This window comes from Trifolium pratense, linkage group LG2 (genome assembly GCF_020283565.1).
Source record: "Trifolium pratense cultivar HEN17-A07 linkage group LG2, ARS_RC_1.1, whole genome shotgun sequence".
NCBI classification, from domain to species: Eukaryota; Viridiplantae; Streptophyta; class Magnoliopsida; order Fabales; family Fabaceae; genus Trifolium; species Trifolium pratense.
Window position 1 is genome coordinate 66,252,846 of NC_060060.1, and position 25,696 is coordinate 66,278,541.

A 25,696-nucleotide genomic window follows, 5' to 3' on the forward strand; every position below is an offset into this window, starting at 1 on the left:
TTGAAAGAAGAAAAAAAATGAACACATCATCATACATAACATTAGCAATTGTATATCCCTCTTGTCTTTTTCCCATGATAAGTACGACATTTGTACGAAAAAACAATTATGCCAAAATTTTTTTTTTTTTTATTTATCTTATATATATTTTTTATTTTTTTAGTGAAATTACAATGAAGGATATAAAACTTGCAACGTGGTTAAAAGTAATAAGGATAAATTAGTAACTTTGGTGGTAATTGATTTTAATATATTAGTAAAAAAAATAAAAAAGTGAAATATATTAGTTTAACAAAAAAAATAAATTAAGTAGCATAAATAGTTTTATTAAGTCATTTCATAGAATATTAAAAAGTGAACTACATTATGGTGCGTTTGATTCGCAAATTAGCAAGTACTGAACATAATAATACAATATAGTATAAGATAGTACATGATAAGACAAAACTGTATCGAATAGAGATAGAACGATAATATTTTTAATATTTAAAAATAAAATGGATATTTTTCGTATTTTCATATTTTTTATATTAAAAAATAAAGTGAGGGACAAAAATTATTATTTTTGTCATATACCTTGCTACATATTTTGGTGACGAAGACATGTTTTGGTGATCAACTTATATAGACACCTTAATGCCCCAAATTCAGAACCTGAATTTTGCACCTACATCTAAATAATACCTAACAAAAACAGCTCTTAATTAGAGGCTATTGCCACACTGCAGAGAAGTGGAAACAGATACAATCTGCCACAACACTTCCACAGCTGATTCAAGCTTTTCTGCTCCACATTTCTCAGTACAGTTAACTAACACTGATGCATCTAATTAACATTGACATGTTTTGTGCTTCTAATGCAGTGATGCGAAGTAAAGCTAATACCTAGCTAATTACCGCAGATCAGAACAACAATAAATTAAAGTTATACAAAATGCCAATCAAAACCTTTAATAGCTGTGAAAACCTTATAGGAGAGCAAGGTAACCCATGGCAGCACCAACTTTCAGAGCTGTGAAAACCCATCATATGCTGTGAATCCGTTATCAAATTAAATTGTTGAGAAAATTGAAGAAAAAATAATCAAGCAAATTAGAATTAAAATCACACCAAAATAGATACAAGCCCATAATAAATCTTCAATAAAAGTCAGACTTTAGAGTCAAGTGTGTACTATTATACATATATGAGCATAAGTGTTGAGACCATTCCAAACACTAAAACATTCTTGGAGCTTTCACTGTCATTTCCAGCTAAATGCAATCGGACTTCTAACAATAGTCTTTCCATCAGACCATTCCAAACTTCCAAAACTTTGAGAGCTATTTGGTTTCGAACCAGATGTGGTAAATGTAATTGTGTAGAACTTTTTCTCTTTTCTCTTGAAACTTAACACTTCTGGTTCAACCAAGATCTTGACAAATGGAGCATCTGACTTAATTGATACCTTGTATGTTCCTGCCGCACCCACATTAGTAAGAGTCCGCGTGTGTTTAATCTTCTCTGTACCATGTCCACCCTCAAAGACCACAGCAAATGACGGGTAATTAAGGTTTGCTACACTGTAATGTTTCTTTGGGTCACATGTGAAATTTCTCCTCACCACGACTTCCATATCAGCAGCTGAATAGTTTAATGCGCAGAGGAAGCTCAAGTAGTCGTCCACCGTCAGATCATAGACAAGTCCAGGATTTAATGCAAGAACGGGGTCCACATGTCCAGCCCCAAAATCAAAAGGTGTCGCTGGCTGTTTGTCACTACCGTCCAACAATGTCTTTCCGTTCTTGTAAGCTGTATAAGCTGTTGTCATCAATGCAGATCGAATGGCGGCTGGGGTCCAATCTGGGTGAATCGACTTGATTAGAGCTGCTATCCCGCTCATGTGAGGGCATGCCATGGACGTACCTGAGTAAATGTTAAAATCCACGCGCCTTGGATCCCAATCCTCATTAGTGGGACTCACTTTCCTACTACATGCTGCTAAGATGTTAATACCTGGAGCAATGACATCGGGCTTCAATATTTGCGAAGTTATTTTATTGGGGCCTCGTGAGCTAAGCATCGCAACGACAGGGGACGGCTGCACCCCAAGCTTTGTTCTTTCAAATACAACCGTAGCCATCGATTTATTTGGATTTTGGGAAAACAAATATTTCTTGATGGCTTGACCATCTTTGAATTTCACCACTATTGTTGGCAAAATATGGGGTTCTACCAACAGCTCCTCTTCTTCGTAATCAAAGGTGGCCAATACCATGCCCAAACCACCAACTGATTTAACTATATTTCCTTTCTCCGGCCCATTAAGGAATCCAGACTCACACATTACAATCTTTCCTTCTACTTTTTCTTTGTCTAAGCTTTCCTGCGTACACATTCCAGCATTATCTTCTTCACCAGGAAGGCTTGCATTCCCTGCGTATATTAATAACATAGGAGTATCCGGCAAAGAACTACCATTATAAAGTGACACTCCTGTATAATTCTGCCTGTTTCCGAGAGTCATATATGCAGGGAAATCTCGGTCAAGAGTGCCAGCTCCCACTGTGGTAATCCAAGGTGCAACATTGGTGATCATAGAAGCACGGGTACCTGAGTTTCCTCCTGCACAAGATACTAGAATCCCATGCTCCATTGCTGCAAAGGCTCCGATTGCGAGGGGGTCCTCTGCATAATCACGTGGAACAGTTCCGAATGACAATGAAAGGACATTGACTTTGTCGGTGATAGCCTGATCTATGGCAGCTAGATAATCAGAACCCAAACAACCATGACCTTCCCAGCAAACCTTGTATATAGCAACTCTGGCCCTTGGGGCCATCCCACGTGCTGTACCGGCAGCATAACCGAAAAGACTCGCATTTCTCACCGGAGATCCTACTGCTGTGCTCGCTGTGTGGGTTCCATGGCCATTAGTGTCTCGTGGTGACCTAGATTCTTTGGTTTCATTGATCGGACTACCCTTGTCAGCCTCATAGCCCTTCAGAAAGAACCTTGCACCGATCAATTTCTTATTACAGTTTGAAGCTGTGAAATCAGGACCTGTTTCGCACTTTCCTTTCCATGTTTTCGGGATGGGACCATATCCGGTATCGTCAAAGCTCTTGCTTTCAGGCCAAATTCCAGAGTCTATAACACCAACAATTACATCCTCCATGCTTCTACTTGATGATGATGATGATGATGATGATGCAGGGAACATGGCCGGAATTCTATCCAGTCCAAGGAACTCTGGAGTTCGTGTTGTTAAAAGCTTATACTTTTTATCTGGATAAACTTTCAGAATACCAGCTTGGGTCAACATTAACCTCGCTTCGGTAGGTGTTAAACTAGTTGAAAACCCATGAATTGCATCCTCATAGGTGTAAATTATTTCTGATGTGTTAGATACAGACTTCAGAGTTGATTCATACCAATGAAAATGATGATTGAAGCTTGCCGGCATTTGTGACTTAGACATATGAACTATGTATGGAGTCTTTTCCTCATGATACTTTCCTCTAACCATAGAAACATTATAAACCACCAGAATCATAAAAAAAGTAAAAGACAAAGGTTTAGGTTTCTTCAATAGTTTCTTCATGCTAGCCTGCAGTTATTATAGCAAATACAAGAAAGATGAGTGTGTTTGTGTGGTGATTAAGTGATTATTTAATTTGGACACGTGAAAAAAAGAAAAAGGAAAACAAACAAACAAACAAACAAATGTAGGAAGCAGCATAATCAGAGTTTCATTTGCGTTGTGTAAGTATGACATTAGATTGTAGACTACAAAATCAAATATGAAGATGAATTTAGAAAATTTTACCTCAAATTTTGTTGATCTGTTTTGATTTCTTTAGTTGCTTATCTTCTTTTTCTTCTTCTGTCTTCACCAGCACAAAGCAAGCTGTTACAAAATGAGACAAATTTGTTAATGTATGGATTTAATGTTTGTGGTAGCAGAATTTTAAGAACTGAGTTGGATGTAGCTTCAGGATTGTTGAAAAAAGTTGGAAATTTTCATAGCATTAAAAAGGAACTCACCAAAGTCATATGAAGATGGAATTAGTTAGTTTCCCTTTGATCTCAACCTTCCCTGCAAAGTCACAAGACTAAATCTCTATAAATGAAATAAGACTTTGAGATCCATTGCTAAATATGTAAGCTTTGCAGTAGAGAACAACACAAGCTAGGCTTGCTAAAAATGTAATGTGATGTGAACAACAAACGTTCACAAGACTTACTAAAGTACACCATATGAATTAAAGAATTTCAAAGTTCTAAGTTCAAACCCTTACACGGAAGAAAATAATAATATAACAATTACTACCTTTTATAAAAATAAAATAAAAATTACTACCTATATTTTCATACAATTTTTTTAAAATCCTAAAGACTAATTAATATTGAAAAGATAACTTGAAATTTTCAAAGTATTTAATGCACATATTTCAAAATAAATTTTTTCTTATAATTAATTTGAGCCGTCCAATTTTAAATTGACATTAAAATTATTTTGCATTATAAAACTCATGAGCTTATAATCAGAAGTATCTGATTTAAAATTAATGACTGAAATTCAGTATAACGTAAAACTACTTGTAATCTCTACGGCGGGAATTCAAATATGTATTTCACTGTCTATGTGATATAATTATGCACTCCTAAAGATGAATATTAGTTGCCAACATGTAAGCAAATTCGGCGTCAAAGAATAAAATGTTGAGCTCGCTTGATAGCTATTCTCGTTATAGCTAGATTTTCATTGCCAACAACATGGAAGACCTAACTAACATTTTTCGTCTCTTCTCTGTCATAACGATTTATTTCACAAATTTAACATCTTATTAGTAAGATAAATACGTGTTTTAAAAAACAAAAACAAAAATTATTTTTCCAATGTGAACATAGCATAACACTCTTTTCTAATACTTTGTTTAACACTTGGCCTCCTATTTGATAAAATTAACGTGAATCTCATTACTTTATATGCTGCACATTTTTTAAGTGGGACGCACATTTATTTTATTCATTAAAAAGTGAGTGTTAGAGAGACCGTTTGAATTATCTTGAAATTAAATGTATTTATGAATTTAATTCACATACATTGTTTTAGTCAACTTATTTTAATTTATTTGATGGCTGAAATATAAATCCAAGAGAATCCAATACTCGAGCACATTCGATTTAAATCCAAGCTTAAATAAAATAATAAACTCATCATTAGTCAATTGTTACATTCTTTTAACTGCTTAAACCCAAATACATACTATAGCACCTTTTGTAAAATATAATCCCCATTCAAACAATACACACAAACCGTATGTGTCTATTTGTATATAGACCATTTTTTCTTTTCTTGCTTGGGAAATGGGGAGGAGTGATTATTGAAAAATAACAAACATAAAGGTAATTTCATCGCCCAATGCATATACGTCCCTCCTTCTATGATTTTTTGATATGAAGTTAGAATACTGTAACGTTCGATTCTTTTTTTTTTCTTCCTTAGAGCGGACAGATACAGACCTTATTATAACAAAATGAGAATCCAAAATCTATTTATTAATTTTAAATTCGATATTCATTTATAAATTCATTCAATAGTAAAGTTACATTAATGTACAGATTACAATAGCATATTATTATTACAATAAATATAAAAATAACACAAATTAGTGTACAAATTAAGCCTCAATTGGAAGATCAACAAGTCAATTCTTTCCACAGAAGGTTGCGAAAAACCAGCAGCAATATTGTTATTATCAAACCAAACAGATGCCTAAAATATGTGGTATGCCATGGAATTACCTGGCCATTGTTTCCAAGAGTTCATTCATCATCATAAGAGCTCAGGGCAGCAACAACTGACCCTGTTGTTGCAAAAGTTGACGCGACATCATGATAGTCTTTCCATGAGGTTGTCACCTTCAGAGATGGGTATAGCCAACTTTTGACCGAATCCACAAAAGAATCTGGATCCAAGTTCAAAATGGCTTCCCAATCAACTTGGAAACCCTGTGGGATGCTTCCTGTGAACTCCATATTAGCAGCAAGTAACAAACCCAGCATAACTACAAATCCAGCTGCAGCAGTTCCTCTAGACAGTGGCATAAAATTATACCTGAAAAACAAATTGGATAGATTTATAGAAATCATTGCAAATGCTACAGGAGACGAGATAATTTACATATTTTGATAATGTCATCATACCAGTAATATGTTATCCTTAATATTGCATCTCTCACATTTTCAAGCACGTCGAAATCAGTAGATCCATAATTTTCACCACAGTAAGCATTGCAAAGAGCCTAACAAAAACAGTATCAATCAAGGTAAGTTTCCACATATCATCTGGTAACTTTAATTATAAAGAACATATATTCTACTATTCTTATGAAATGTAAAAGAAAAAATACAGCCAGCAAATTTCTAAACAATTCCCATGGAAGCATCAGAAATTGTTTAATGATAAAGCCATCATGGGATCATGGGCAAAGATCAAAAGAAATATTAAAATCAGAAACAAGCCACGCAAATTGGAGAGATAGGGTAACATCAATAGACTAAAAAGTAAAAGTATAACATACTTCCCATGCCATTGCCATTTCTGCATCATAATCTTCCCATCTGGCAGGCGTACAAGGTGTTCTAATTGCAAAGTCAAAACCATGTTGCCCCCTGAATATTCATCAATTTCCACTTAAATATACATATGTATAAAAGCTAAAGTTAAGTAGCAAGAAATGGGAAATAGGGAACAAAAATAACTTGAACTTTTATAAGACGTGTATCTAGCTTACATTTTTACAAGTGTTATCCTTGTCCCTTCAAGCTGTTTCCTGTAGAAGCATTAACATCCAGAGGTAAGCATTTGGAAAAATTAGATGTTCCTTCCCACAGGCTATATTTTCACTATGCACACTTACTCTTCAAATGCAGTACTGTTGCACCAAGTAGCCGACCAGAAATCCTCACCAACAACATTATAAAGGTCAGAGCATGACTTTGCATGCATGATCTGCACATCAAATATTTAACTTTCTGTTTTCATAAAAGCATGAAATATTGAAATACTAACATTCAAACTGCTATATGAAAAAATAGTAACACGTAAGCTCCACCGGAGACCATTATTAAAATTTGCAACAATCACAAGCAAAATGACGAGAAACTTGGAGAATTTATTCATAGAATTTAATTGATTATTAAAAATTCTTAAGCTTATTAGAAGGAAATTCCAATTCCAATCAGTTAACTAAGAAAGTTAAACCTTATAAATAAAAACAGCAGATTACATGCTTGATACTTGTAATCTAAAACCATTAATGCATCTTTAGCTAACGACTTCAGTTTCTAAGATGATTGGTTCTGTGCATAGTATGGAAGCCTCTATTCGTCAGAGCTCTATCCATGCTTCCCCCCACTGTTCCAAAAAATCAGCGGAGTTTTACAGCAAAAACTAGCTTGTGTTGTCCATGTTTCAAGCCCGAGCCTTAAAAGGGGAATGTCAATGACACAAAACTATTTGCATCCTATTGCTTAACTGCTTATGCTTTTAATAATAGACATAGTACATCTGACTCGACCCACTAGTATTCGGAAATGTTATCAATGATGCAACTTGAAAGTTTCAACTTTCAATGTTACTTGCACATCAACTATGTCTATGTAGTATGTATAGAAGAAATAATGTATATCCTACAAGTGAAAAACTGAGTATCACCCGATGAAACAACAAAGAGGTGCATTTCCAATATAGGAAATTAAAACAAACTTTTTCAAAGCTATAGAAGTCAAGGTCACAAGTTAGAGGTCCCTTGCAAGGTAACAACAAAAAGAACATATCTAGATAAATTAATACAAAGCACCTCTTCTAATTTCCCATCTTTGGAAAGATGAATGATCTGATCAGTTTTTCCGTGGACATAAGTTCTCTCCTTCATGACAGTCTTTGCAATATCTAAGGTCCTGTGGCATTTAAAAAAAATGAGCATTCCAAAGCCAATCAGTCAATATAGAATAAAAAAAGTCTCTTTACCTTTCATAGTTCGGAAAGTAACGGACAACTTTGGCTTGTCCCAGAATCATGGGTGTGTGAGAACCAAATCCCGAATTAAACTCCTCACTGCAGTGCAAGGAAACTAATTAAAAATCTAAAACAATATCTCAATTTTATCAAAGTCCAAAGTAATAATCTGAAGAGAAACTGGGAGTGTTAACCAAAGATTGCAGGAAGCAAGCAAGCAAATTTTCAAACCGAGGCACACATAATTAACAGCATATTTTCATAAAACAGCATAAAGAAAATTTAGTTGCCCTTCGAAATTTTCAAAATTTGAATAAATGTAAAACCAAACATCACGAAAAATCAGCAATTAGGTTAGAGCCCAAAAAGTGGAAAACAATATGAAGGTGACACATACACATACTTTAAGTCACCCATCTTCTAATGAATATTCATTTTTGTTCCTTTTCTTTCTATTGTTATCCTTAATACAATATGCAGGTGACACACCTCTTTTATATTCCTTATTTGCTACAAAATTGTTATCCTTAATACAAGAGATCAACATAGAGAGCTAAATAAAACCATCATACAGCCTTTGCAACAAAAAAAAAAAAATCAGTCTTTTTTTATCAATGAAAAACTACAAGCATCCACAAAAGCACATAAGTTAAGCTACCTATACACAAAAATTACTCAAGGACTAAACAATCAGAATGTAAGGGACAACTCATATGCACAATATTAAATGGAATAAATCATAAAAATTACTAATAAGTAATAAGATATCCAAATCAGGTTTTATCATACCTACTCAATAGAAGTACTTCATTAAACGAAATTACAGATAATATGAACATTGTATCATAATGGGGCAAATTCTACCATGAATAAGTGGCCCACTGTACCGATACTTGAAAATTGTCCGAAACTTCAACGATGATTACCGTGTCAGCCCCTGGAAGTACAGGTGCATGTCATCCTTATTGTAATGTCTAATACAGTGACCTGATCAGTGTGAGTTTGGAAAAAAACAAGAGATCACATATATATGTGCTTCAAAACTCAACTCATATTTGTTTTCACTTGTTTTTGTCAAACCGGCACCTATCAAGTCACCATCTCAATCGTGAGGACGAAGGGGAATGTAAGCTTTTACTTCTAGAGGGGGACTTCATTTATCATATTTTGGGCAATTTTCAGGAACTGATCCACAGTGGACTACCTTTAAAGGAAATGGTCCATCGTAGAACTTGCCATCAAAGTGATACCATCCTACACAACCTGTCCCATCACTATTCCGTTGCTAATTTCCCTTGTGCTTGGGACTGTATAACATTAATTTTATTTGAAATCCGTTTTAACCGTCTCCGTTCCTTTTCAGCCATCAAGTTTACTCTTGTCAACGCGTGAGGTCTACACAGCACCTTCCAACCATCTTTTGTCACGCTTGTGGTCAAGTTTGGTTTCTCGGCTCTTCCGGCTTCTGTTGAGATCAATTTCAGTTTGTGGATCTTTCGTCTAAGTTTGATTTTAGACCCGTGTGCATTTCCAGAAAAACCTACCTCACATATTTTCCTTGGATAAATCATTGTTTCTTTGATCCGACCTACAGTTGGACATGCTTATTTGAAAACACTAGTTTTGACGTAGTTGTAGTCTGACACTAGTTTTGTCTAAGCTCAGTTTGGCACTGATTGTCTTGTAGATTTGGAAAATAAGAAAATGTTTTATAATATCTTGGTATCATCATAGTGTATCTCATAGGATAAGTTTCTTAAATTAGATTATTCTAGATTATCTCTTAGTCAGTATCATGTTTTATTTCCTATTTAAGTAGGATTAGATTCTTGTATTAGTATAAATAAAGGTTGCTTTTAATTTTTTTAATAAAACATCACACCATAATCATAATTCTAAGTCTATTATTTATCTAAAACCCTATAACTTCAACAGAGAGTTGAAACAACGATAATGCAGAACAATTCGACATTCCAAATATAAAGAAAAACATGTAAAATAACCAAATGCACGAAGAACAAAACATGTAAAGACTGACACGTAAGATGGTTTACCTTAGCTTGTTCACCCACACAACAGGGTCACAAGGCTCAGAAATCTGTCTCCATCTAACAGCTATTGAGTAAATATCTTTCCATGACATGTGACGGCTGGAAAGTTTGTCATCTACAATACCAGATGAAGATGATTCCCAGGCACTACTTGTGCTACAACCTGCACCTCCCCTATTCTGACTGGGCATATTAAATCTTTCCCTCCTACGAGCCCGTTTGCCATTCTTAGAGTTTGAGTTGGTTTTATTAGAAGATTTCCATTCCCCTTGAAGGATACGCCAAATCTTAGAGACCTTTTGTGCAACTTCAATAGCAGCAAATCCTGCCATACGGTGCTGATAAATAAGAAGAAAAAAATGACAGAGTTAGAGACAAACATTAAAACACCGAAGTGTCAACAATATGAGAATAACTACAACCATTAGTTATTGTCAAAAAAAAAACACTATGACCATTAGTTAGATGCAAGTTGCTTTAAAATTCGAACATTAAAAACTTACAAATAATAAGCATCGAGTCTGAAGATTAAGATGATAATATGATAATGGTCACAAATGGAAATTTAATATGAATGTGTGAATTTTGCAGTACTACACATCCCAACTGTATAAGGAGGAGAGTAATCAAGCTTAATAAATAGAACAGACATGTCAACAAACTTCCAATAAACCATGACAAATCAATGAACCATGTAATGGATAAAAACTAAAAATTTCACATTATGATATACTAAAGGAGTGTTGGACTTCATTAAAAAGTGGGTTGGGTATAAGTCAACCCCACAAAATAAGCTTGTAAGGTGAAGGATGCCCACCATTTATAAACACTATTCAGGCCATATCACCTTCCAATGTGGGACTCTCAATACACACCCCTCTCACACTCAAGATTGGACATCTAGAGCATGATCTAAGTGACATGGTAACAGGTGGCCCAATAGATCTAGGAGAGGCTCTAATACCATATTAGAATTTTGGATTGGCTCAAACTCATCCATACAAAAACCAGTTAATAAGATGAGGGATGCCCACCATTTATGAACATTGTTAAAGCCTGTCACAATCCCTGTGGGGACTCTCAACAGACTTTCCACAGCAATTATCAAATCAAGGAAGAGGGGTCTATTAAAGATCAAAATCCTTTCCCGAGTCTATTACGAATTTACGACAAAGAAAAAATGTAGAAAATAGAAATCTGTGGACAAAGGATTTCACAGAAAACAGGAAAACAAAATTGAGATTAGTAAGCCACAGACATATAGACAGTAACATAAATTCACTTTACCTGACGTCTATTAGGCAGGAAACCGGGACAATCATATTGAATTTTCTTGCCAATGGAGTCTGCAGCCTGTATAAGAGCAGACTTCTGCTTTGTAATAGCTAATTCTTGCTTTCTAAGCTTTCCCTTTCTTAAAGATTCACGCAAAGGAGGTTGCCTGTAAACCTTTTCACATACATTCTTTGGATGCAATCTTTTGCACCAGTATTCCTGAATATAAAGAAGGCACAAATAAATATGACAGAATTGTGAATCCAGGCATTGCAAAAAGTAGCTCCAATACAAAAGTTTCAGAATACAAATTGCTATGCTTATGAAACCAACAAAGAAACTCAAGTCATAAGGCAAACAAGTAAGAGTTGTGACTTGTGAGTTTCTCGCATTCAGATGCCATGGAATGATACCATGATTCCAAATGGTTCAGTGCATATATCCCACAACACATTTAGTTGGGCCAAATTAAGATACAAAAGTATAAGAAATGTGAAATGAGATTCATAACTTTTACCTTAAAAAGTGGATCAATATCCCCATCAATGTCAAACCAGCAAAACTCGCTGTTAAATTTTGAGGCTGTGTAAAGAGCAATCTCTTTCTGCAAAAAAACAGGAGAATTTGAATCACATCATTGAACCTGGCTCTTAATAAAGGGACAATGTTGACTGCATTACACAGATACATACAAGTTCAAAAATATAATTTTATAAAAAGGGAGGCCCAATTCACAAGGCTTGGGGAAGGTAGATGTATTGTTGACATAATTTTCTTTGGTTTCTCTTTCCCTCTAACTAATGTATATCCTCCATCTAGTAAACACTCCTTACTAGTGCTTTGGCAGGTATTCTCCATCTTCAAACCACAAGTTGTGACTATTATGTGCTCTATAACTGGGGATAATTCATAATTCAACTTTCTGTTTAATTATTACTAATCTTGTCTTGTATCATATCATTCTCATGATTCCAGGCTTAAGCTCTTCACCGCATTCAGTCTCCCACAGGATTGCAGATCTCATAGAGGTGCGATAGGATTTACCTTTAGGCTTGGGTGGCACTTTCAAATTACAAACGACTCCAAAAAAAAAACCTCCATTTTAATCACCCTATCTGAACCCCACAATTGAGGTCTCCCTTTACCTCGTTTCGTGGCCAGATCGTTTGTGAAAAGGAGTCGCCGCCATTTTAATTTGTTTATGGAAAAAATCATGAGACCTAAAACAATATAGATCTTGAACTACAAAAACAGATTTGGGAGTTGATTAGAAATATAGCATCTATAAGCGATCTTTCGTATAAACCAAATTGATTTTCCGTAATGTAGGTCTCTTGATTTAATCTTTGCATCATACTATCTTCCAAAACTTCATAGTATGATTACAACTTTACTCCCTCTATAATTTGCACAATTTCACCTTTGCTCTTCAAAATAGGGAATAAAGTACTCCTCCATTCATTTGGCATGGTCTTATTGAACAATTTTGTGAGTCATCTTATGCTTTTTTCTGCTAAACCCTTCCATACCCTCCCAAGTATATATTATCTTAGCTACCAATATTACCATTACTATCACCTCCAATGCTTCTTTTACATCAGATTCTTAAATTCTTCAATAATAATAGGAATAATTTAAATCTTCTTTCTAATATTAAGTCCATTGAAGTCCAAAGAATACTCATGTCCTTCATTCATTAGAAATATTTATGAAAATAACTCTACCATCTTACCTTAAAATCTTGTTTTATGACCAATACTATTCATTCTCCGTCCTTAATGGATATTACTTGGTTTAAGTCTCTTGGTTGTTGTTTACTACTTTTAGCAAGTTTGTAGATATTTTGTTAAATACTCTAAGATTAAAAAAGGCGAACAAAATGTACTATTTCACAGTGTAACAAACCTGATAAAACGCAAGACACTGGAGCACAAACTTATCCATTGAGTCCAATTCCAAATCCAGCGCAGCATCATAATCCTTGACCTGTGTGACCATCAAATAAAGTTGTGGACTAACAAATATGAACTGGCAATGCTTCAAAAAGCTAAAATTAAAATCTTACCGCCTCTTTGTATTGTCCGACAGCATGGTAGCATGCAGCTCGTAAATATAAGGACTCAATGTTGGCACCATCAATGCTCAACCCCGTTGTCAAATCTTTGATAGCCTTCCTGTTACAGTAAATCCCAATTTAAGTACAGATTCTACAACCGGCCAATATTTACAAGTCTGAAACTTTCTTCCTAGTAAGACCTCATTCAGTTAATGTGGTGAAAAACAAAAATCAAACGAAGTTTTCCCTTCATGACAACTCCTAAGTACCTAAAACCAGTCTAAGACTTTTTTACTCCCTGAAAGATTTCAGCATATTCCATATTTTAATTCTAAATTATACTCTATAACAGCATGTATGTCTGTCAGCATATCATCAAAGTTCTTGTTAATTGTATTCATGGACCCAATTATCAATACAAGTGAAAGCTCGCAGCAAGAAACAGTCGTGTCAAACAAAGATTCAATCTCCAACTAATCAGCAGTTACGATTGCATAAATACCTATGCTCTCCCATTGCATGGAACAAAACGCCACGCAAATGATAAGCTCTTGCAAACCTATCATCAAAATTCAAAAGAAATCAGCCTCAGATAAAGAGCTAACAGGCACAAACTACATCAAGTGTAATAAACCAGAGGAAACAATGATATTGTAATAGTATTTCATTCACAACAATCACCTCCCATCAATTTGCAGCACTTGAGTCAGACATTCAAGAGCTTTTGTCGGCCTCGATAAATCTTGATAGAACTGCCAAAAACCTTATATTCAGAATAAAAGTAGCAAATGGTAACCTACTAAACTAATCAAGCATGCAAGTAACATAAAAATGTAGATGCTGGCTAAGCTGGCATGAGATGGAAACTTCAACTCATGTTGGATAAGTGAAAAGGTACACAGGCAGACAAAAATGGCACAGATAAGAATGGTGACAAAAGATATTACAAGAGACCAGAGTGCATACAAGGATACAACTAATCACAGTTCAAACACTATCAGTTTTGCAACTACATTACATTCAGTAGTGCAATGAAACAACACTCCATCAATATATTACAGTTCATAGATACCTGAGTCAGGTGTCCCCATGCTTCAAGGAAACTCCTATCAAGTAGAAGTGACTTTAGATGTGCTTCCTCGGCTTTCTTATATTCACCAATTGAAGACAATGCCAGACCCTGTAAAAGACAATGTTTGCACATCAAGTAAAAGAGAAGAAAACCAACATCAAGGGCTCTGAATGAATGAGGATTTAAATATTAAGACTTAGGACCCACCAAGTATGTGTAGGCAGACTTATTATCCCTGTCTAGCTGCACACAAGCAGAAAGGTCCTCAACTGCAGTATTGAACTCTTTAAACTTGAAATTCACAATTCCTGTATTTAATTATAATAAAAAGCATACATTAGACTAGAAATAATTGGTTCAATGTTATCACCACAATTATTTAGAATCAAACTCCCTAAACTAGAAATTAACTGAGATATTAAACTCATTTCACATAAAATTAATGAAAGCTCTGTCTAGACTTCAAGGAGTTCCTATATGATACATGCATCAATCACTTATTGAAAAAACAAGATGAAAACACTCGGTGTTAGAAAAAATACCTCTCTCGTGTAAAATGTCTGCTGTGTTGGATTCAAACTCTAATGCCTTGGTCAAGTCTTCGATAGCCTGACATAAGAAGCAGTGGTCAGTGTCACAGTTATGGATTGTTATTTGTGTAAGAAGATCAGAATATACAACCAGAATTGACTCAAGTAGCATCACAAGAAGCGCCAAAAAGTTCAACCTTTCATAGTGCAATAACATAGTGCATAGTGCAATAACATAGTGCATGGTGCAATAACATGAATCTATCACAATAAAAACCACTTAACTCTTCTTAACAACCACATTAGTTTAGTTTAGACTAAAATAAATAACAGGAAATACTTGAGTACATTCCATATGTATGGGTGGAACTGTTCTCTTATAAACAAGGGACGCATATGCTTTTTGTTTAAAATTCAACAGAGTCTTTCTATCTTCAACTCAACATATTCGGTTATACCAAGAGTGGATTGAATGATGTGGGTCTGATACATCAAGGGTCTGACTTCGAAAAAATAATACAAGAATCATATTTTAATAAGATAACAGGATTGTGGTGCCTTAGGCACTGTACTTAAGTTTTTTCAATAAATAAATGTATAATGTTTCGGCATTGGTTCAACTAGAAGTTTTAAGCAGCAATGTGTAATCCATATCAAACTCACACCTTAGTTACAGAAGCAGGCATACAAAAATAAAAACCAATTTTTTTGCCATTTTAATTTTCTGCAATAGAATTGGTCCACTTCATTATTTGAGTGTTTGCACGTCAGTGGACCAGACTGAAAACCTTGTTGAACTAAAATAGCCAATTATTCAAACAACAAAAATGAGATTTCAATCAGAAACGGAATTTAGGTAAAACTTCAAAATGTTAGACAGAAACGGAGAAAGGGTAAGCACTCTAACCTCAACAAACTCCCCCAAGGCTGCTCGGGCCTGGCCTCTCCTCTTCCATGCCTCACCAGCTGCTGGATTAAATTGTATAGCCTAAGGTATACAACACATAAACTACATATAAATTGAGGAAATAAACATATCAATATGCACCATTCCAACATTTTGTGTAAATAAATACCTTGGTAAAATCATCTATAGCAGAATGAAGTTCTCTCTTGAATGCATATGCTGTCCCTCTTCCTATCAGTGCCTCAGGATATGCAGAGTCCTCTTTCAATATCTGAGTGAGTGATGGAGACAAGTCCACAGTTTGTCATTTGATGATCAATAAAAAGAGGATACAAATAATTACATCAAAGGAAGACACCACAAGTATCACAAGAGAGGACAATATTCCACCTGATCGAATATGGATATAGCATGAGCATATTTTCCTTCATTAACCTACAAATAATCACAATATCAATTATGCAATCAAAACAGATAAATACCGCAAATCAGCAGTTGCAGAAACAAACCTCTGCTATTCCCCGTGAAAGCCGAAAATCTACACTTATAGATTTCGTCTTTGAAACCCGAGCAACAGAAAACTTTTTATTTTTCCTTGCTTCACTATTCTTTTCACTGGGGAAAGTAAACTTAAAACTGGGCTTTCTAAGAATTTCAGCAGCATCATTTGAGTCACTTGATTCACCGCTATTAGTAAATACTTTATCACACGACTCAGAAGTATCACTTGACTCAGAATTATACCTCAGATTATCAATAATATCTGGGCTTCCATTCACTTGGCTATCACATTTATTAGACTCTCTACCTTCAGTATTTAATTCATTCCTTGCATCAAACTTATCAGTAGACTTTAGCACGATCTCAGATATACCACTTGTATTGCCACTTAATTTAGCTTGGCTCTCACAAGTTTCAGTCAAGTTCCTTTTACTTGAAGATTCTGATTTGGCTTGCAGCATTGGCGATGCATTGGTTTCATATAATGCATTATTATCTTCTTTTGCTTTCACCAAAAGCTCTTCAAGTTCTAACAACTGCTTCAAATCTGCAGACTGATGCTGAGTGTGTTCATAACCTTGCTCCCATACCAATAAAGCATCTGCTTTCCTTCCCAACGCAGAAAGCGCATGACCTAGATAAACATAACAAAACCAGTATTAAGTTCAAAAGCCACTCGTCTATTTCAATGAGTTGTGTTATTTTTATATCAAAATACAAACACATGCATACACACCGAATGTGACACGGTATATATTTATCTTTATCTCTCTTACTTTTTATCTTCTACAATTTACACGCATTTCAAAAATACACACAAAAACCAAGGACATCCAAATTTTGATGTCAAAATATCATTTTTCATTTCAATAATGAAAGTTCATAAAAAAATTGAGCCATGATAATTTGAAATTAATTCTTATGCACCGACGGTGTAAAACATTTTTACACAAGCATTCAATCAAATGAATCACATCAAAATGTCACTTCTATGAGTTAATTTCTAAAATATCTACATGTCGCAATTTGATTGGATGCATGTGAAAAAAGTTTTAAATTATCAGTATACAAATTAAATTCATGATAATTAATAAGCAGCACGAATAAATCAATTAAAAATGTAAAACAATAACATAATAACTCCAAAGTCAAATAATCCATCAACCACATCAATTAACTTCAAATCGCACTTTCCATGGTACTACACAGCAGAGATTTTTATGCAAACAATTTGATAAAGTAAAAACCGATGAATAAAATTCAATAAACGACTAAAAAAAACCTTTAAGAATATAAGCTTGAAGAAGCGAAGGATTAAGCTGAATTGCTCTATCACAATCCTTAATTACATGCTTATGCAGTTCCAATTGGCTATAACAGAAAGCTCTGTTGCTGAAAAAAAGCATAAGAACAAAATTAAACAACGAATTAGCATTAACGAGAGACAATTAATTAACAACGATCAAAAATTGAATCGAAGAGAATTGAAGGAATGAAGATTGAACGAACCAGATATCTTGAATAGCATCAGACTGAGAAACGAGTGAATCGAGGATTCGAATTGCTTTGGACCAGTCTTTGGAGCTACAGAGTTTGGCTAGCTCGGCTCGCTGAGAGGTAACAGGAGCCATTGATGAAGATGATGAACACAGATCCTTTGGTTTGGTTTTGAGTTTCACGAACGGGTTCAGATGTGAAAGATTTTGGTGATGGATTTTGGAGATGGAGAAGATAAGGGTAAAATGGGAAATTGAGGGTGAAAGAGGTTCGTGGCTTTGGAAATTAGGATGAAGAAAGGATATGAGAGAGAGAGAGAGAGAGTAAGGGTTGTGCGTGAAATGGAACTGGAATGAATGACATGTGACGCGACGCGCTTAACGCGTGATATGCACGTGTGATAACAGTTTGGGTCGGCCCAAAGAAGTCTAGAACCTTGTTCTTGTACGTTTGTGTTTGGGTTTTTCATAACAAACAAAAAAAAAGTTTCTATCAAGTAATATACTCCGAGTGTGACACAAGTGAGAGATATTTTTTTCACTAAAAATAGATAATATTCATTTATTCAAATTGATAAAGTATATCGATATAATACAAATTCAAATTCGCCTACGAGTATGACTATATTGAAGTGTCTGGAATGTCCATGTCTCCAGATCTATAACGTTGATGACACAAAAGTCGACATTTAATGGATTTGTACTTGATCAAAACTAATCTTTCTACCTGAAATAAATGAACACCGCACAAAGACGGGACAACAAAATACACCGCACAAAAATGGAAAGGAGATACTTAAATATCTTAATTATTTTGTGTGTACCGAAAAATATGTGTTGGTAGAGTTCAACATTTGGTGTGTTTGCTTTGAGAAAAAGAAAATGGAAAAAGAGAAAAACATAGATTCCAATGCATGTAATTGGACTACTTTTTTAATCCAAATAATGTATAGTACATGCTTTGGAATTTGTGTTTTTCTCTCTTCTCAGTTATTTCAAACGGATTAAACTTCACAATTGCGCACGAAGCGTACCTTTAATTTAATTAAAAAAAAAAGTTTTCTGGACAAAAAAAAGGTAATGATAATTTTTTTTTGTTTTTAGATGCTTTGATTACTTGGGAGTTTTATGGATGGGATTTTTATATCTTCCCAATTTGTAAAAGATACAGGATGTCGATGATAAATTATAAAAAATGTAAAAGCAAATTATAAAATGTGTTGTTATAGCTTATGGGAGATAAGGAAGGGATGAACTATTGTGGGAGCAAAGAATCATCGAGTAAATTATTCAATTAAATATAAAATAAAAAATAAAAATTGGTGCAAATTAAATAAATGTTTTCTCCCTTACAATCGAGGTTTTATATTGACATTATTATTTTCTAAATTGAAATAATGAAGACATGTTTGAGGGTAGGGGTATAGAGGAGCATTGTATTTGGGTTTCGAGCTCAATTCTCAATTACATTGTACGTAGCATTTCTTTGAGATATTGATCTCTCAAAATGTTAACGCTTTAGATATCCAATGCAATTTTTTTAGTTTTTTCTAAATAATGAGATTTTAAACTTATAGAGAAAAAAAATACATTTTCATACTTTCATCTTGCTCTCATCTATTTTCACATTCCATTCCCTTTTAGGTTGTGGTTTGATGGAAAATGTAGCATTTTAAAATAATTGTTATATGTACTATGTACTATAGTTTAGACTAGAAAAAACATGTTTCAAAAGTATAAATGGAATTGGATTGTATTTCAGATGACTTCATTATTTTTATATTTTAGCAACAACAATAACTTCGTATATCTTTGATTTTGAATTGAGAAAAAATGAGTTTGATAAAATTAATTTTAGTTAAAAATAAGTTGATTGATTTAAGTTTATAAGTAAATATTTTTTTATCAATTTAAATGTTTTAGTCAAAATTACTTTTGAACTTGTAATTATCGAAGTAGGTTTAAATATTAATGAATGTGCACTTTTTTGCATAAGTTTCTAGTTATTTTCTTTGCATAAGTGATGTTTAACTTTGAATTTTTTCTATATCTTAATTTATTTTTAAAAAATCAATTTTTTTGGTCGATTACTAAATCATAATTTATTTATTGAACAATAATAGATACACGTTGTGGACCGTTTTTCTTACCTCAAGAGCTCGATCTTCATTAAATAAAATTGGATAACAAAAAAATGAATGTGTCTTAAACTCGAGAGCTTGATCGTCTGATCTTCTCTAATCTAGAGGCGCCGTAAAATTTAGAAGAAATAGAAATAGCAACCCCCATAAATTAGAGCAAAATCACCATGGTTGTTTCTTTGAAAGTACAAATCTAAAAAATCACAACTTTCAAGTGAATCGACGTTAGCTAGACGTAGCGATAGAAAAAGTAGCTTCAACGGTGATCAAGTTTAAAATGATGAAATGTTCACAACAAACCCCCCAAACACCATTTTGATCAACGAAATTGCGATTGACCATGTCAGGTGCATATTTGAGGTTGTTCGACGTAAAGCCAAATATTCTTTGGCAAAATCCAAATGTAAGAATTTTCACAAAAGGGTGTAACAATTGTATCATCACCTTAAATGTGTAACAATACCTATTTGAATTGTTCACGAATCACGAGTCACATATTTAAATATGATTCACATGTTACACTAATTAAAACGTAGTTTCTAAGACAATAATAAGATAGTACATGACAAAATAAAGAGAAAATGAGTTTAGAAATAATGAAAAAATAAAACATTTTGTAGTTACTCTAATTCTTTCCTTCTTCACACTAGAAAATGGGGAAATAGTAATTTTTCATATTTCTTTGATGAAGTTACTGTTCTCCTTCTTCTAGGACCCTTAACTTATCATATTCTTCTTAATGACACTTCTTTCATCTTGTCCCTAACTAGCTAGCAACACCAAGCAGCCGACGCGTGACAACGCCTCTTTAGATTATAAATCTGCCTCCATTTTCATCAACGAGGAAGTCTCTGCATTTGTTGCCTTTGTTGAAGAAGCGTCTTGGTTTTGGAAAGTGTTGTAGTTTCTTTGGCAGCTGTGATTGTTAGAAAAAGAGGTAAGTGAAAATGATCAAGTAAAACTAGTTTTTATTTAAATATCACAAACCCGAAAAAATGACAATTTTGTGCGTAAAAAAGTGAGAAGACTAATACAACCAATTGAGAACATTAATGTTAATATAGAATGACTTTATTTTCAAATTCACTTGAGGATTTTAGAAGAGAGAAACAAATCGAGAAGCTGGATAATCTCTAAAGAAACATGTTCCTAAGTTTTGCTATTTAATCGGGAGGGGGCTGAAACCACTTGATGCCAGAACTGACCCCCGAACCAGATTTAATTGGTGGTGAAAAAAAACAAAAAAAAAGTTTTGCAACCCACTTGGGGTTGGTCGAGTGGTGTTGGCTTGGGCCCTTGGAGTATGCTCCTCTCAAGGTCTCAGGTTCGATTCCCACTGGTGCCAATTTCGGTGGGCTAAGTCCATACAGAGCAAAAAAAAACTCTGGTTTTAAATGGGCCCCCACAAGTAGACGGTGGGATTGGTCCCCTTAGATTAGTCGGTCCTAAGGACGAATACCAAGTTTTTTAAAAAAAAAAAAGTTTTGCTATTTAAACATGCAAGACTAAAATTATCATTTTTTCACGAGTCAACAAGTAGAGGAACAAATATCTATAAAGAAAACGTCAGCTTAAGTTTCTACGTTCCTCCTTTCTTGAAGTTAACTTAAAACCTCATTTTTTGAGTAAATTATATCTCCTCTGCGCAAAATTGTAGAAACTGACCTTTAGAATGAATAAAACTATAATCGAATGCAAAACTTGAAATAGTACTATAGTTGACTCTGTGATTTTTAAACAGAAATAATAGGGTAGAGGAAGCTTGCCCCTCATGAAATTTAGTCCACACAATCTACTTGAACTAGTTGAGAAAATAAATGTATGCATCCCCACAACATAGTGATAGACAACGACATTTGATTCCCCACTCTCATTTCTTCCATACCATAATTAAATCACAACCAACCAACCAAAAATTAACAATTGAATAGAGTAAAACGGGGCAAGATATTGCGACATAACGATTTTTTATACCGTGGAAATTGCAATGCGAGCCCAATTGAGGCTGCATCAGTTGCATTTAACCGTAATTATTTCAAAATAACCACAACCGTTAGTGTAACCGCCGTTTAAAACACTACCAACAATAATGAAAATATATACCTTGTGGACTCAATATTGAGCTGAATATGTTTAAGCAACACCGGAATAACAATATCTGGCGAGCTTAACTGCGGCAAATGACCATCCGTAGCCATGACCTCAACAATGGACGGACCACCTAAGTGTTGGTGAAGATACTCCGAGACCATCACCGGAACTGCCATATCTTTCTCAGCTTGTATAATATGACAAGGGACAGTAACAAGGTTCAAAATTTGCCTCATGTCACTTTGAAAAATTGTCCTTGACACTATTAGAGCTATGTCTGGTCTCATGTTGAACAATGTTCGACTAAATTCTTGCACTGCCACTGAGTCCATGTCTCCACCCACAGCTAGTGGAGCAAACCCAAAACACCATGCTTTGTAATTATCAGCAATTGCCTTGAATAATTGGTTTAAATCTTCTTGCTCAAATCCTCCAAAGTAATTCACATCGTTCAGATACCTAATCCAAAGAAGAAAAATCCATGACACCATCACACTTAAAATAGTAAGTTTTACAAATATAATAACTATTTGTGTATATACTTTTTTTTCTTTTCAAGATTTGTGTATATACTTTAAAAAAAATTATCAGTATTAGTATATAATTAATATAAGAAACTCATGACACTGTATGAAATTAAAAAATCAAAAATACTTTTTAATTAAAGTTGTACTAACTCCCTCTCAAATTATAAAAAAACAAAAATCACACTTACAAATAAACAAAAGTAATTAATTACCTTGGTGAACTAGAGACCATGATGAGTTTATGGAAGAGATCAGGACGAGAAATAGAAGCAATAACACCAATCATTGCAGAAACAGAGTGACCAACAAATATACAAGAATCAATTCCAATCTCTTCTAAAATAGCCAATAAATCATAAGCATAACCTTCTAAACTTGAATATCTCTCAGAATCAAAGTATTCAGGGTTAGTAGTACCAGCACCCATGTTATCATATAAAACAACTCGAAAATCATCAACAATATTAGGTACAAAGTGTTTCCACACAGATTGATCTGTTCCAAATCCATGAGCTAGAACTATGTACCTATTTCCTTTTCCTAAAACTTTCACGTTGTGAGCTTCTTCAACTATCCCCATTTTTTTTTGTTACACAATTTTCTCGATCTTTTGTGTTTTTTTTCTTTCTATATTTGATTATATATTTGATAAATCATTCACCGACTATGTGAAAACTGAAAAGTCTTATATTTGGACTTGTGAGGCCACGAGGAACAAGTTGAGCCACACCTTGGAGATATTTGGTATACACATAAAGATTAAAGAAAAATAATGAATTTTCATTGGTTAATTAAAAGAGGATTCTCTATTGTTCAATGGGTAGGTTTGTTGAGAGATTGAAGACTCATGGTTACAAACAACTTATAGGACCGACCTTCATTAAATGTAACATGGCATCATTGTTGCAAATTGCAACAAATATCATGGCATCAAACTCTCCTCATATAGTGACTGCATTTATTATTTAATGGTGACTTACTTCTTCTTTTTTGGAACGATAGGGCCTTGTTTGTAGTATTAAAGTTGACACAATTTGTTACTGGTTCAGTAGTGATTGACATTGAACTTAGTATGAAGGGTCACGGTTCGATCCACTGCAACTGCAATTGAGAGGACTGAAACCACTTTATGTTAAGAACTGTTCATGGGGTACTGTTCACACCGATATTCTTCTAGTTTGTTACGGACAAGAAGATTGTTGTGTTGTGGAACACACGAGATTCTTTACGGCGTCTGCAAAATGAAAAATCAACTTTGAACGTTGGAGGAATCAATTTTGTTGGAAGCTTTTTATGGGGTTGATCAGTGCATTTTGACACATATTTTATGGCTTTGTACTTTGACATATTGGAAGCTTTTCTAGCCTAATATTAACTTTTTACCATGTTTCTAAACTTTGGGTCATAATTGAGCTCTAATGTATTTCTTTGATTAATTTTCGGATTTAATTGCATGTTGATCCTTCTCAGTCCGCAGGTCATAACTTGAGCTACGAGTATCGGATTAAGGTGTACGAATATGCGTTGAAAAGATAAAAGAAAGAGCTACAACTTTCATGTTAAGGCCAGAACCCAGTTCGGAGCGAAACGCAGTCAAATATTTACGTTTATGTTCCAGACTTTATGAAAATAATGTAATTTCCACTACAAGAAAATCTGCGTTTAGCTACGAAGACACTTGTAGCTAATGCGTAGCTAATCGCTAGTAAAACAGTGTTTGCTACGCATTTGTTGTGAATTAGCTGCCGTATAGGTCCTAGCATGGATTGGGCGGCAAATCATCTAGAAAAATATTTCCTAGCTAATTTGCAACTAATATATAGGAAATCATAGCTAATTCTCAATTAATACATAGTTAAATATTGTTGAAAAGGTTATGTTTCCTAGCGATTTCGCAGCCAACTTCAAGCATTTTAGAAAAAAATTATAATTATAAAAGGCTAATTACTATGAATCCATTCCTAAAACCAAGCTAATTCCCAATTAATAAACATATGAACAGAACTAATGTAATGCATAATTTGAACATGAAATTGATTAGCAAAGTAAATATATTGATCTATTTAATGCCTCGAGTTATCAAGAATTCAGAACTCAGTAAAAAGAAAAGTTCAATTTACCCAAAACAAATCCATGTGCTTCAAGGGAAAGCCGAGACTGATCACTCTTCATCAACTACAAAACAAATTCAGAGAAAATTTCTTAATGTGTTCCTGATAACACTATAAATGAATATTGAAAATTCCCATGAGCAACAGATTAGTAGATTCCCATGAGCTAAGTTAGTGAAATTATTGATCCAGACAACACTATATAGAATAATGATGAATAAGACACATTCAATCAATATTTTTTTTTCCAAGTGCAATACTAAGTTTGGTAGATTGACACCCCATGCCAGAGTTATTGTGCAGACAAGTACCTAAAAACACCATAATGGATACTTAATGAAACAAGAGGCAAATTCTGAAAGTCTAGATTGAAAACTAGTGAGATAAGCTCTACCTTCAAAAGTCCATCAGAAAATACTTAAGCATTGATTATTATTTGTAGTTAATATTAGAAACAGTTTAGAATATATCGAAATAAAGCAGTTTGTAAAAATAGCAACAGATAAATGTCTGAACCATACATATAAACAAATCAATAATGTTAACTATTAAATTAAAGCATTAATAATATCTATTCATTCCCAACAACACCTAAGATAATGTAAAACTCTCAATGACAAAACTCAGCAACACTTAACATATATATTTGGTATTGCTATGAGCATTTAACTCAATATGATATAGAGAACATACTTTTCATTTTACATACTTGGTATCAACACATTTAACCAAGTGTCATAATATAATATGATTCAGTAACTTGACCAAGTTTTGCACAAGATAAAGTGGAAACATTCTTCTTGATAAAAAGATATATAAGTAAACAACAAAATCATCATTTGAAATTCGGGTCAAACTTATATTTTTCGACCCGTAGCTTTTTAAGCCCAATTTTCTCTGAGTACTTAAGCAAAAACACAGCTAGGGTTT

At 34.0% G+C, this 25,696-nt stretch overlaps 3 protein-coding genes across 3 annotated transcripts; all 3 read right to left on the reverse strand.

Annotated features, from left to right (window-relative positions):
* Positions 1 to 1,065: 1,065 nt before the first annotated feature.
* Positions 1,066 to 3,862, reverse strand: LOC123906355 (subtilisin-like protease SBT1.7). Its single transcript, XM_045956266.1, has 2 exons — positions 3,809 to 3,862; positions 1,066 to 3,589 (listed from the first exon to the last, which is right to left on the reverse strand). The coding sequence occupies exon 2, from the start codon at positions 3,581 to 3,583 to the stop codon at positions 1,244 to 1,246; it is 2,340 nt and encodes a 779-aa protein (XP_045812222.1). The 5' UTR covers positions 3,584 to 3,589; positions 3,809 to 3,862; the 3' UTR covers positions 1,066 to 1,243.
* A 1,661-nt stretch (positions 3,863 to 5,523) lies between these two features.
* On the reverse strand, positions 5,524 to 18,335 carry LOC123906356 (suppressor of RPS4-RLD 1). Its single transcript, XM_045956267.1, has 23 exons — positions 17,910 to 18,335; positions 17,683 to 17,792; positions 16,409 to 17,034; positions 16,290 to 16,334; positions 16,069 to 16,170; positions 15,900 to 15,980; positions 15,005 to 15,071; positions 14,670 to 14,770; positions 14,463 to 14,570; positions 14,072 to 14,142; positions 13,893 to 13,949; positions 13,400 to 13,508; positions 13,240 to 13,320; positions 11,852 to 11,938; positions 11,347 to 11,553; positions 10,063 to 10,397; positions 8,021 to 8,107; positions 7,851 to 7,950; positions 6,909 to 7,000; positions 6,783 to 6,821; positions 6,570 to 6,660; positions 6,193 to 6,290; positions 5,524 to 6,103 (listed from the first exon to the last, which is right to left on the reverse strand). The coding sequence occupies exons 1-23, from the start codon at positions 18,029 to 18,031 to the stop codon at positions 5,812 to 5,814; spliced, it is 3,108 nt and encodes a 1,035-aa protein (XP_045812223.1). The 5' UTR covers positions 18,032 to 18,335; the 3' UTR covers positions 5,524 to 5,811.
* Positions 18,336 to 20,463: 2,128 nt separating this feature from the next.
* On the reverse strand, positions 20,464 to 23,984 carry LOC123906357 (probable esterase KAI2). The gene is made up of 3 exons (XM_045956268.1): positions 22,868 to 23,984; positions 22,141 to 22,587; positions 20,464 to 20,953 (listed from the first exon to the last, which is right to left on the reverse strand). Exons 1-3 carry the CDS (start codon positions 23,233 to 23,235, stop codon positions 20,851 to 20,853), a joined length of 918 nt encoding a protein of 305 aa, XP_045812224.1. The 5' UTR covers positions 23,236 to 23,984; the 3' UTR covers positions 20,464 to 20,850.
* Positions 23,985 to 25,696: the final 1,712 nt, after the last annotated feature.

Coding starts and splice junctions, on each gene's coding strand:
- LOC123906355 (XM_045956266.1), bottom strand. CDS start 3,583: ATGAAGAAACTATTGAAGAAACCTAAACCTTTGTCTTTTACTTTTTTT.
- LOC123906356 (XM_045956267.1), bottom strand. CDS start 18,031: ATGGCTCCTGTTACCTCTCAGCGAGCCGAGCTAGCCAAACTCTGTAGC. Junction 14,571..14,669: donor AGTCTGCCTACACATACTTG/GTGGGTCCTAAG, acceptor TGTCTTTTACAG/GGTCTGGCATTGTCTTCAAT. Junction 11,554..11,851: donor ATATTGATCCACTTTTTAAG/GTAAAAGTTATG, acceptor CTTTATATTCAG/GAATACTGGTGCAAAAGATT.
- LOC123906357 (XM_045956268.1), bottom strand. CDS start 23,235: ATGGGGATAGTTGAAGAAGCTCACAACGTGAAAGTTTTAGGAAAAGGA. Junction 22,588..22,867: donor ATGGTCTCTAGTTCACCAAG/GTAATTAATTAC, acceptor TCTTTGGATTAG/GTATCTGAACGATGTGAATT. Junction 20,954..22,140: donor CTCAATATTGAGTCCACAAG/GTATATATTTTC, acceptor TAACAATCACAG/CTGCCAAAGAAACTACAACA.